We start from the raw sequence: 11657 nt of genomic DNA, 5'->3' as shown, positions 1-11657 counted from the left end.
AGAACAACTAACAAACCACCAACAAAGAACAGAGTGGAAGTTTTCGACTCTCAAACAGATGAGAGACTATTTAAACGAAAGGACGAAAAACCTAGCGTGTTGAACCCCCCAAATTATAACTATTCCAGTAATTCGTCGGGAGCCAGCTCTTTATTTGCTTCTCTATTGGGTGGATTTGCCTCCACTTCCGAAAGCAACAATGATACTCCAAGAACATCAGGTGGAGCTCCATCAACATCTTCGAACAATGAATAAATGATTTTGAAATTTTGAATAATTTATTTTAGATATTAACTACTTGAACGTGAACTCTCTTGTCCAATGTTAATGAAGTATCATTCACAATATCAATAATTGCATAACTTCCTTCCTTTCGGTTTTGATTATTACACAATCTTGTTGGATTAATAACAATTGTGTTACTAATCACTTTACAACATGTTTCTAAATGATCAGAAGGAAGGATGATAATATTAGGTGATTCCTCAATCTTAAGAGATGACTTGGTACCATTTAAAAGTGAATGGTCAAGTGGAATTTCTGAGGAAGGAAGCAATCTTGGATAGTAATATTGTTGTTCCAGTACTGCCTTTAAATAGTGTTCAGTTTGATCCTCAACATAACCAAAAGTATATTCTTTTTCCTTGATGGTTTTAATGGCATCTATTGAGGTAACACCAATCTTGATTGGATTGAAGGACGGAGATGAGATGGAAAATGTTGATGGATTAGGAAAGCTTTGAATCTTGGAAGAACCATTTTCAATTTCAATGGCAGGCTGTGGGAAAACAAAATCACTATTTACATCTTTAAGGGAAGGAATTAAAATAACACGACAATCAGTTTCGATAGTCTTCAGTTTGGCAATGAATCTATTTTCAAAGGTTGATTCAAAAGTTTCGTCCATAAATCCAGATTTCACAAGAGCATTATCCTCACTCAGAAATGGTCCAACAAGTACCAAAACATTTGGTTCGTTTGTTTCGACCAAAGTTATAAGATTTTTGAGAGGATCGTATAAGACATTATGTTGGAGAGTGAATGGACCACAAGCAACCATAATTTTGATCTTTTTCTTTTCATCACTTGGCTGTGGTTGATCTTCTGGAGCATCAAGTGGAGCTCCAGTGTAAATCTTTTCCACTTTCAATCCTTGTACTGAGTTTAATCCTTTGATAGCAACAATTTGGCCTGGGAAGAGAGTTTGTGAAACACCTGAATCAAGACCAAACTTATCAAAACTCAACTTGATAACTTTACAATCTGATGTCTCAGCATTTGTTAAACCTTCCAATAAAATAGAAGCAGGATTGAGCTTGTCATCACCAGTTACAGATTCTGCAAGAATTCTTCCAATATAAACTTCTGGTTGATCAGAATGCTTTCAAAGTAAATAATTTAGCAAATTGATTCACTTACATAATTTAAAGGTTTTGCTGATTCAATATTATGATATTCAAGAATTTTAGCACCGACATCTTCCAATCTTTCTAACAGCACTGATGCTTGTTTGTACAATTTGTCATACATATATTTAACTGGTCCACTTTTGGTTGGTTTTACAATTTTAACATCTGTTTCACTAGCTACATTATCAATATCGGAATCTCCAAAATCACAAAGTATCTTTCCTTGATTATCTCTATCTTTCCAATTAACAATAGTATGTGCAGATTGCAATTGTTGTTGCGATGTCATTAAAACTACTTTCTTTGAATGTTGTTCAATAATTTCATCATCTTCCATGATGTGATGATGTTGTGGTTCTTCATCATAAACTTCGGAGTGTGATACCTCAGCAATATCATCAATAGCAGCGACTGAAGAGGAAGCCTTTGATACTTCTATTTGGCTGGTTTTTTTCTTTGGTGTGGCTGATGGCTTTTTGGTTGTTGGTTTACCAAACAACGATGTCAAATAACTTTATTCTGTCATCGCATCATCAATTTTATCATCAAATAACTCACCTTCCAATATTTCCACTGTTACCTGGTTTGGACATTTTTTAAAATTTTTTAATTCAAATTTTTGGCGGGAACCGTTGCATAAATTAAGATGCTACTTTAAATTGAAGAAAGTGAATAGAAATATTTATTCAAAATGACAATTCAATCCATTGAATGAAAAGTATGAGCATAGAAGCTATTCTTTGTATAAAATTTAGTAATTTAAAGTTTAAAAATAGAAATCAAAAAAAATAGAACAACATTAAACAATGCAATCCTCATCAAATAACGAAAATTCATTTCCTAAAGAACAAAAAGTATCGGAAGGTGTTTATATTACAGATTTTAGGAAAAAACAAACCACACCACAATCAACACCAAGTCTAAAAGAAGAATATGAAAGTTTACTTGCTACAACACAATGTGATTTGAGTGAATTGAATAATAAGATTTATCATTTGGAACGATCTAATAGAGAAATGAAGGAAATTGATCCTGATGGAGAAGATTCTGATTTAGTGGAGGCAATAGCTGAGAATATGGAAGTGATTGAAAGATTTAAAAAACAAGTTGAATTAATCAAGGAAAGATTAGCACAATTAGAGAAAAAGGACTCATCGAAATTATCAGCTAAGGATTTGCCAACCGGTGTGGGTATTATTGATGATGATATAACTGATGAAATGTTGGAAAATTTAACTTTATAATTTATTACTTCTTGTACGAATATATTGATAGAATATCCTGTATCTTTCCTCAATTTGCTTTCTCTTCTTTTTTCGAATGGAATATACAATATCGAAACAACAATCAATTGACATGTTGAATCCTACTAGAACTACAAAAGATGTTAGAAAGATGACAGTAGGATGATAAAATCCAATCTTTAAATTGTTGAATGTCCACACTGAATCAATACAGATTTTACCATCAGCATAATCCATCATACCTGTCACACATTGAATACATTTATGTTGGATACATCTCAAACCTGGTCCACAAAATCCATCTTTTGTTAAGGTTTTACCTAGCTCTCTAGGACACGTTGTCATAAATAAGGGTTGTTTTGTAATGCTTTCACATTTTCCTTCGTCTGTACAGTATTCATCAATTTGACAAAACTCTTTAGTGTCGATTCCTGATGATCCTGGTATACATTCTCCGCACTGCTGTTGGCTTGTTGAATCATCGTCCACATAGAAAGAAACTTGATAATCCTCACATGTTGTTTGAGCAGCCCGAGTGCCTCTAAGGTTTGTAGAGTTAGATCTTGAAGAAGTTACCAGTCCTAAGGAGAAAATTACTAATACAATTAATATTATGATTATTCGTTGTTTCATTGTTTTTGATTTTGAAAAATAGAGATCAACTAAATAGGAAACTTCCATTTTAATAAGCTTAGGTTTAGTATTTATGTTGCCTATTCTGCACATAATTTTTAGATGGTTTTTTACGAACATTCATGTTTGGTTTGCTATAGTTTGGAACCTTAACAGCAACTGAAGCATTAACTTCTTCTTCCTTTTCTTCTTCTGAAGCAGATAATTCTTCTTCAGCTCCCAACCAACCAATCTTTTTCATAAAATCGACTGGTTTTTGAGTTGGAATTGATTCTGATGGTGTTGGAATAGTTGGTTGATGAATAACAATGTCTTCATCATCATTATCATCACCATCATAAGCTGGAGATGGATCAGAGACAGAATCTTGTTTGAGCTTCTTCTTTTGCTTGTTCTTCTTTCTATTCTTTTGAGAAAGTTTGTAAATTTCGTTGAGACTCAATGGAACACGCTCTTCTTCTGGAGTCACACGTGCAGATGGGTTCTTTGTGTTATTAATAGGAGTGTTAATAAAGCTAGAGGATGTATCCATAGCATCATCCAATGTTGGATCGTCTGTAAGGATATTACTACTGTCCATCATGGATGTATCTTCATCGTTTTGTTGCTTGTTGGATGTTTGTCCATTACCTAGAGAGAATGAAGACATGATTTGTGATACCTTATCTTTGTTAAAGCTACTGTTGCTAGGAGGGAAGAAAAGAGATGATTTCTTGCTTGGAGTGACATTTACATTGGAGTGTTTTCTGATATTTTCAATGGTTTCCAAAACTTCATCTTCCTCCTCAGAAAATGTAAGTTTGGACATTGAAGATGATGGATAATAATTCTTGGATTCAATCCATCCAGCAATGTTATATAAATCATCAGTATTCATAACAGGACTCATTCTTGAAGGAGTCTTGTAATGTGGATTAACAATTGGTGATTCAAGTTCAAAAGATGGTTTGGCATGTTGATTAATATAGCTTTCATCAGGGATCTTAGATGGTGTGGAGAATGTTGGCTCTGGCATATCACGACTTTGTAATGCCTTGGTTATCAAGTCAACAATAATTTTAGCATCTCTTCTGACAAGTTTAGGAACTGGGTTACAACAACTTAACAATTGACTAACCTCAGTTGGAGCTTCTTGGGCTATTGAGAGAATCATGTGATCAGGTAAAACGTAACGAATACTTTCGTCATCTTTTCTAGCTACAGTATCTCTCCACTTGAATAAAACTCGAATAACATTTTCACTAATGGATGCTGTACATCCTCTAGAGAATTTGATAAGGGAAAGATATGAAGTTTCTGAGAAGAGTTCCTTTTCATATCTTCTCATACACAATTCCTTAGATCTTACCAAAACTTCTTCCATTCTTTCAAATCCAGAAACAGTAGAAGTGTTGGGTTTGGTGTTGAAAATATCTTGTCTCAATCTATCATAAATGTATAATAGATAGTGAGTATCTTCTCTAGCATATTTTACCATTTCACTTGGGAGAGGTCTCACTCGCCAATCAGCCAATTGATACTTTTTATCAGCATCAATTCCGCAATAGTGCTTAAGCAAGTAGGCAAGAGAACAACCAGGTAAAGCAAGAGTTCTACAAGCCTGACCGGTATCAAACAAGTTAACACAATAAATTGCAAAATCTCTCTGCAGCCACAAAATATCACAATCGGAACCATGCATAACCTTAACAATCTTAGGATGTGTGAAGGAGGAATTAAGAATATGCATGTGTTGTCTCAATTCAAGAGTATCTATGAGGAAGTCTTCACTTCTTGTAGAAATTTGCATAAGGCAAACAAAACCTTGGAATGAACGATAACTGTGTTGTTCCAAATCTATTGCGAAAGCATCTTGGCCTTCCAAGATTGTAGCTAGCTTGTGAAGATCTTCCACAGTGCTAATCCATGTGCAAGGTGAGTTTTCTAGAGGAGCATAAGAAATAGCCTTCTCAGGAGGCGTCGTTTGTGATTTCATAAATTGAAGACTCAACAATTCAGGCAAGTATGGATGAGGAGAACTTTGGCGAGTTGTTTCACCACCAACACCATTACCTACTCCAAAACGGAATGGGAATGGAGGTAAAGTGCTATGTTCAAAGGTTACACCCATCTTTTTAGTACCACCACTCATTTCTTCATCATCATCATCTAAGGAACCAATCTTCATTGACTTTTCGAGTGAGGCAACAAATGCGTTAGGTTTTGATTTCAAATTTGGTACGAACGGCATGTTTCTGTTATCAACATCGTTCCATTTCAATTGGGGTCTGCTCATTGATTTAAGGGTTTGGTCAGAAGAACCTGAATTACTTTGTGAAGGATTCACTCCGACACTATCAGCGTTAGATTCCATATCCATTTCATCAAGAGCCATATCTACATTTTCAAAATATTGGTCAAGTAAATCAACTGTTGATTCAAACATTACTTCTGGGTCATCCATAACAGAATTGGACTTGTTCTTTTGACCAAGGAATGAAGATAATGCTAACTTCAAAGCATTTGCAGACTCATCCATAGCACCTCTAAATTGTGGAAAATGTGAAGTGAGAAAGTCAAATTCCTTGGAAGATGGGATTTCATTGGAAGCTTTTGTTCCACTCATCAAGACAGAGAATAATTCAGTCAAATATGGATCCAATGGTTTATCACCAATAAGAACTGATGCTTTACCTTCTTGTTTGTTAACATTGCTGCTACTAGCAGTAGTTGTGGAATTTTGTTGAGTGGCAGTTGTGGTATTATTGTTAACAATAGGAGTAGTGGTAGCAGTCGCATTAGCTTGTTGTTGTTGCTGAATTATTGAAGATGATGTTGTTGTTTGCTGTTGTGTTGTTGTATTGGATGGTTTTTGTTTGTTATTGTTGCGGTTATTGTTATTATTGTTCTTCTTTTGCCCACCACCATAGGGTTGGGAATTGGTTTTCTTTTTCATACTTGTTGTTGTTCTTCTTCAGAGTGAGGAGAACAAATTGTTCAATAAAAATCTAGAGGGTAGCTTTCCGTTTCTCTTTAAAAAGCAGCAAAATTTTCAATTTAACCGCCTAACTAAATTTTTGCGCAATTTTTTTAAAAATTTAAATATTGAAGCGGTTGACCGTTACAAGTGCTTTGGCGGTTAAAAGATAGCACTTCAAATAAAGAGAAGAACTAAAAACTGTGTGGAATTAAATGATTTTCTTTGAAATAAATCCAACCTATTCTATTGTTATTTCACACTTTATTAGCCAATACCACGAGACATTATTCTCCCATGAGATGTGTGTATGATATTTTCACACTAAAATTCGAGTATTTTGTAAGGGATTTGGTTGATATTAATTTCCAATCGCTAGAAGTAAATATTCAAGTAAATTGATTTACATTAAGGAGCACTTCTTCTTGTCTGACTGAATCATGTATTTCAAGAATTGGTTGGTGTCAATAAATCTAAATCTTTTCACAGACTCCACAGTTGTTCTCAGCACTTGTTCTCTATTAAAAAGATTGCATTCCATAATCAGATAATTTCTAAAATCATAATTTTGCTTTAAAAACTTTCTCAATTCCTCCTCCACAATTTTCTTGAATGAATCTTCCACAATATCCTTGTAATGAATTGCAATTGTAATAATATATCTATTAAAAAAAACTGATTTGGCTAATTGATTGTAGTAAGGAGTAAATCCTGCAAATTCTGAGGTAAAGTTATTGGGATTGAAATCGTTCCTAATAACCAGAGAAAAAATCATTCCATCACTCATATTTATATGATTGTCGAGTAGTATTGGGTATTCCTCATACAATGAAATAGGATACATTGAAATCATTCTCTTTGAAGAATTATCCATTTCCAAATTATATCTATAAGAATCTATTGTGCATGGATCATATTCCTCTAAAAAGAAAGAGCTAATCAACTGGGTTATAAATCCCTGAGCATAATAATATCCATAAGAAGATGCACAAATAAAACAAGGTCTTGGATCATGATATGAATTATTCATGTTCTTTGGATCTATTCCAGTGCAGTTCAATAACTGTTCAGAAACCTTATCCAAATTATTTTCAAAATACCTCAATTGATAATATGCCATCATTAGTTTTCCTTTCATTTTCTCCATCTCCAATACCTCTCGATTTAAATCATGATATTTCTTTAATAGTAAATTCTTCCAAAACTCATCGCAATGTTGAGAGTAAATTTGATAAATAAATCTACATGTTTGTGCCAGTGATTTTAACTCTCGGGGTGCATCACCAAGGAAGGATATGATTAATTGTGTAAAAAAGGCTTCTCCACATGTTTCATACCAACGAAATGACGATGGTGATTGGTTAGCCCTCTTTTGCTTCATTTTTTTTGACAATTTAAGCGAACTTATGAGTTCAAGTTCAATGTTTCATTTTCTTAGTTACAAAAACGTGTCACACGGAAGAATTAAAGTTGGCGTGAAACTGTGCACCTGTAATTTACTAGAGATTTTAAGGATGAATGGCCCAATCGTGCTCCTTGTCCCATTCCTTGACTCTCACTCTCTTTTCTGGTGTCAAATTGGCTCCTTTCAATAGAACTGTGTTAACTAAATTGGATTCCTGACTAAAGTCTCGTGGACCATAGTTGCATGTGATTGTATTTTGTGGTAAAAGACCCATTTTAGTATAACATTCTGCCACAAACTCTGAACAGAAAACATTTGAATCATTTGATTGAGTATTTCTCTTAATGACACATTTCAACAATTCAGATTTTGATGTTTCATATTTTTTGGTTGTGCATCTCTTTAAATATTCAACAAGGGATGGGAAATGTTCTGTAATATTCTCTTCCTTAGGTCTTTCTCCCATTGATGGAATATTTAATCTTCTCAGACAACACAAATCAGTTGGATCTCTTGTCAAGTAATCCAAAAACCATCTTCTCAACTCAACCAATTGAATTCCACCTCCTTCCTTATTATCAACTGTATCAGTTTCTGATTCAGCAACAAAAACAGTTGAATAATGAGATGAATGATCAACTTTAACATTGTATGCATCCAATACTTCTTTCGGTGGATTTCTAATAATCACAGATAAGTGAGACCAAGTCGAAGAAAATCCCAATTGAATAGCTTTAGAGAAATTTCCCTTTCCAGAGTGAAGTAACACATCTCCAGTTCTCAAACTATCATAAACATCCTCCAAATATTCAACACCAAACAACTTATCCAAACGATGTGATTCCTTTTCTGAAATATTTCCACTCAAAATAGATGCCAAACTTCTGCCTCGTGTGGAAAATCCTCCTCCCTTCTCATTCTTATATTCCTTCAAAAAGTTTGTCAGATCAATTTGTGGTATTTCCTCTGAATTACTTGAGACAAATCCATCATTGATAGAAAAATCCAAAGGTTCAATTCGTACATTCAATGATCCTTTTGGAACTCCTTGTAAATTCAACCACATTTCAAATGGTTCTCCTTCTTTGAGCTTTAGGATGGAAAGTGAAACTGCTGCAAATCCTAAAGAATCATCTGATGTGAAAGTGTCCTTATCATATAATTGACAAATTAGAACATATTGCTCGGGATTATGCTCGAGAGGAATCTCAAAAGTTTCGTCCCACACTGGATTCAGATTATCATCAATGACACGAGTTTTGAATTGTTCCTTCTTTTTACCTCCCAACCAAGCAACACAATATGGATCCGAAACATCACCTACATTTCGAATAAGAATAATCTATTAAAATGATGAATTTCGAATAAAAACTTACCATTCTTTCCTGAATCCGTGTTAATCAATCCTTTGGCAGCAATAATGGTCAACTTCATGTGAAAGGTTTTGCTTTGGAAAGAGCTATTGACACCAAAGTGTCTTGGGGCAATAGCATCACCTGCTGAATTACTAAGAAACATTTTTTCTTTTTTGTTTTGGAGTGAAACTGAAGTTACTGAAACAGTTTAAAAGGTAATTCGTTTTGACGTGTTGACATTTGAAAGTTGCGCCTTCATGTTGGGAGCATGTGCGAAGTGAAATTATTAGCTCCACTACAGAAAACCATTTGATAGGAAATCGATTATATTTTACAAGAAACACATTCACATCACATATTGTTCAACTTTCCAAATATCCCATTAAGGAGAGCATAATTCACATGTTATAAATATCATCAACTAGCATGTTAAATATGCATTCTGTAAACCATTTCTATCCGGCCATAATTACAAACACAAACATGCCATAGTGTAACAACGTTTCAAATTGTCCAAATTTATTCTTGTTGTATTAGAGATTCTCCTTTCTTTTTCCTTTTCCAAAACAAGGAACTATTGTGTAGAAATTGTATCAATTAACACAACTCATGTTATGATAATTTATTGAGACAAACAAGTATTAATTGATGGACAAGAAGCAGGGACAGTGAAAACATTTGAATCAACCTTTTCAACCATATCATAATACATTTGCTCTAGAGAAGCAGTTGAAGAAACAGCCAAGGTATTCAAAATCCAACACTTATCATTGGCCATTTGTGGTTCTCTGAATGTCCAGAAAGTACCAATTGCACCATTTTGAGTATTGACAATCTTCAAAGCATCATAGGAACCAATCTTTGCTTTGGTAACGGTTCCAGTATTTGGAATACAGTATGCCTCCCATTGATTGAAATCTGTAACCTTATGACAATGACATTTGCCACTTTGTAAATCATAGGAAACAGTAATAGAAGAACTAATCTTAAAGTCCCAATTAGTATAGGTATTGACAGCTCCATCAACTGTGTAAGTGATATCTTGTCTAATTTTACCAGCATTGTAATCAACAACAAAGTTGAAACCACCATCGACTGGTTGTAAGGTACTGTTATTGGCAACGATGGAAACTTGATTGAAAACACCCTTCATGGAGAAGACATTTGGCAAACAACAGATGTTTGAAGAGGTTGGAGATCTCTTGTTGGCACTTTCGAATTGTTTAACGAAAGAAAAAATAGGAGAAGCATAGGCAGAGGAAGCAATGATTGCAACGATCAAGACTGAAAGAATTGCTTGTTTAAACATTTTTTTTTGAATGAGAAAATTATTACAAATACAAACATCTGAAATATTTAAATGAAACTAAATGGAAATATCCTCGAACCTTTTACAATAAACCAACTCCACATTGGAAATATCTAGGATATGAGGAAGTCATGTGTCATTAGTCAAGCTAAGTGGATATTATGGGAATTGAAGTTGTTCTGGACAACAAGTTTAAACTCCGGAAGCTAAGTTGATATTGGATGTCTTCTAATTCTGTTTGACCACGGAAGTGAAAATTGAAGGATAATAGTGCAGTTGAATACATTTATTCTTAACAGCTTGCCTGCAAAATCATGTATTACAATTACTTGGATGTATTTACTTAAACAATGTTGAAACATGTTCTGAACTGAGTTTATTTCTTTGTAATTTGAGCAGGAATAGGCACTGAATAATCTCCAAATGCCTTAGTATATTCATCAGAATCAATCAAAGCAACAATAACAGCCAAAGGTCCAAACTTTTCCACATTTTTAACTTGTTCAGCCAATACACTATCTGATTCAACTTCTCTGCCCAAGATAATTCTATAACCATTCTTGACAGTTTCAGTTGGAGTATTCATATTCTTTTGCTTGTATTCTTCGGAATGGGCGATCGCTTTGATGGTCTTTCTAACATCATTCACTCTCAAGACACTAGCCCAATGAGCCAATCCAGTTGGTTCTGGAGCTCTATTGAGTAAATTACGATACAAGGCAATAACAACTCTTTCCTCCCAATTCTTCTTTAAGAAATCCACTTCAAAATTGATTGTCTTTTCAAGTTGTTTTAATTCGGAAATTTGTTGTTCCTTCTCTTGATTATAAGATATCATTATTGGACTTTCCTTATTTCCATAATTCTTAGATCCCGAGAGAAGAACCTCTTGATATTGAATGCCATCTTGAACTTTCTTGAGTTGTTCCTGTTTTTCAACAAGAGTCTTTCTCACTCTATCAACAGTGCTATCGGCAACACCAAAAGCTGAGACCAATTGCAAGCTAACAATGAGAAGAAGAACAATGGACACGAGGATTGAGCCCTTCATTATTTTGTTCAAGTTTTTTTTGATACGGCAGGATTTACAGAGAGAACTACGTTTCACCTTATTAATCATGGTAACTGTAATGAGAGGATTGTGGCGGTTTGTATATGGTGGGTTTGAATCACACCAGAGAAAATGTTGCTCAAAACAAACATCTCAACAAAAACACAATTAAAACATATTTGAGTGATGAATTTTTGAATTCTACCCCAATCAATACATTGGATTAACCAATTATGACGCTTACTGTCTGTATTAGCTCCATAATGTCAATATCCACCAAAATTTACATATTTGG

At 34.2% G+C, this 11657-nt stretch overlaps 7 protein-coding genes across 7 annotated transcripts; 1 reads left to right on the top strand and 6 right to left on the bottom strand.

The window, feature by feature from the left end:
* Positions 1 to 263: 263 nt before the first annotated feature.
* Positions 264 to 2002, bottom strand: NAEGRDRAFT_80762 (DNA polymerase alpha subunit B; the record flags this gene model as incomplete). Its single annotated transcript, XM_002673832.1, has 3 exons — positions 264 to 1381; positions 1420 to 1921; positions 1968 to 2002. 3 exons carry the CDS (start codon positions 2000 to 2002, stop codon positions 284 to 286), a joined length of 1635 nt encoding a protein of 544 aa, XP_002673878.1. The 3' UTR covers positions 264 to 283.
* Positions 2003 to 2215: 213 nt separating this feature from the next.
* On the top strand, positions 2216 to 2653 carry NAEGRDRAFT_51240 (uncharacterized protein; the record flags this gene model as incomplete). Its single annotated transcript, XM_002673916.1, has 1 exon — positions 2216 to 2653. The coding sequence occupies one exon, from the start codon at positions 2216 to 2218 to the stop codon at positions 2651 to 2653; it is 438 nt and encodes a 145-aa protein (XP_002673962.1).
* Positions 2654 to 3318: 665 nt separating this feature from the next.
* NAEGRDRAFT_80761 (3'-5' exonuclease and HRDC domain-containing protein) lies at positions 3319 to 6221 on the bottom strand (the record flags this gene model as incomplete). The annotated part of the gene is made up of 1 exon (XM_002673831.1): positions 3319 to 6221. One exon carries the CDS (start codon positions 6219 to 6221, stop codon positions 3351 to 3353), a length of 2871 nt encoding a protein of 956 aa, XP_002673877.1. The 3' UTR covers positions 3319 to 3350.
* Positions 6222 to 6645: 424 nt separating this feature from the next.
* On the bottom strand, positions 6646 to 7380 carry NAEGRDRAFT_70878 (uncharacterized protein; the record flags this gene model as incomplete). The annotated part of the gene is made up of 1 exon (XM_002673830.1): positions 6646 to 7380. One exon carries the CDS (start codon positions 7378 to 7380, stop codon positions 6646 to 6648), a length of 735 nt encoding a protein of 244 aa, XP_002673876.1.
* Positions 7381 to 7750: 370 nt separating this feature from the next.
* Positions 7751 to 9165, bottom strand: NAEGRDRAFT_70877 (uncharacterized protein; the record flags this gene model as incomplete). Its single annotated transcript, XM_002673829.1, has 2 exons — positions 7751 to 8967; positions 9024 to 9165. 2 exons carry the CDS (start codon positions 9163 to 9165, stop codon positions 7751 to 7753), a joined length of 1359 nt encoding a protein of 452 aa, XP_002673875.1.
* A 459-nt stretch (positions 9166 to 9624) lies between these two features.
* Positions 9625 to 10311, bottom strand: NAEGRDRAFT_70876 (uncharacterized protein; the record flags this gene model as incomplete). The annotated part of the gene is made up of 1 exon (XM_002673828.1): positions 9625 to 10311. The coding sequence occupies one exon, from the start codon at positions 10309 to 10311 to the stop codon at positions 9625 to 9627; it is 687 nt and encodes a 228-aa protein (XP_002673874.1).
* Positions 10312 to 10687: 376 nt separating this feature from the next.
* On the bottom strand, positions 10688 to 11362 carry NAEGRDRAFT_51237 (uncharacterized protein; the record flags this gene model as incomplete). Its single annotated transcript, XM_002673827.1, has 1 exon — positions 10688 to 11362. One exon carries the CDS (start codon positions 11360 to 11362, stop codon positions 10688 to 10690), a length of 675 nt encoding a protein of 224 aa, XP_002673873.1.
* Between the last annotated feature and the right edge of the window lie 295 nt (positions 11363 to 11657).

The sequence above is a fragment of the Naegleria gruberi genome, assembly GCF_000004985.1.
Source record: "Naegleria gruberi genomic scaffold NAEGRscaffold_43, whole genome shotgun sequence".
In the NCBI taxonomy this organism is placed as follows: Eukaryota; Heterolobosea; class Eutetramitea; order Acrasida; family Naegleriidae; genus Naegleria; species Naegleria gruberi.
This window is presented reverse-complemented; position numbering and strand designations above follow the sequence as displayed.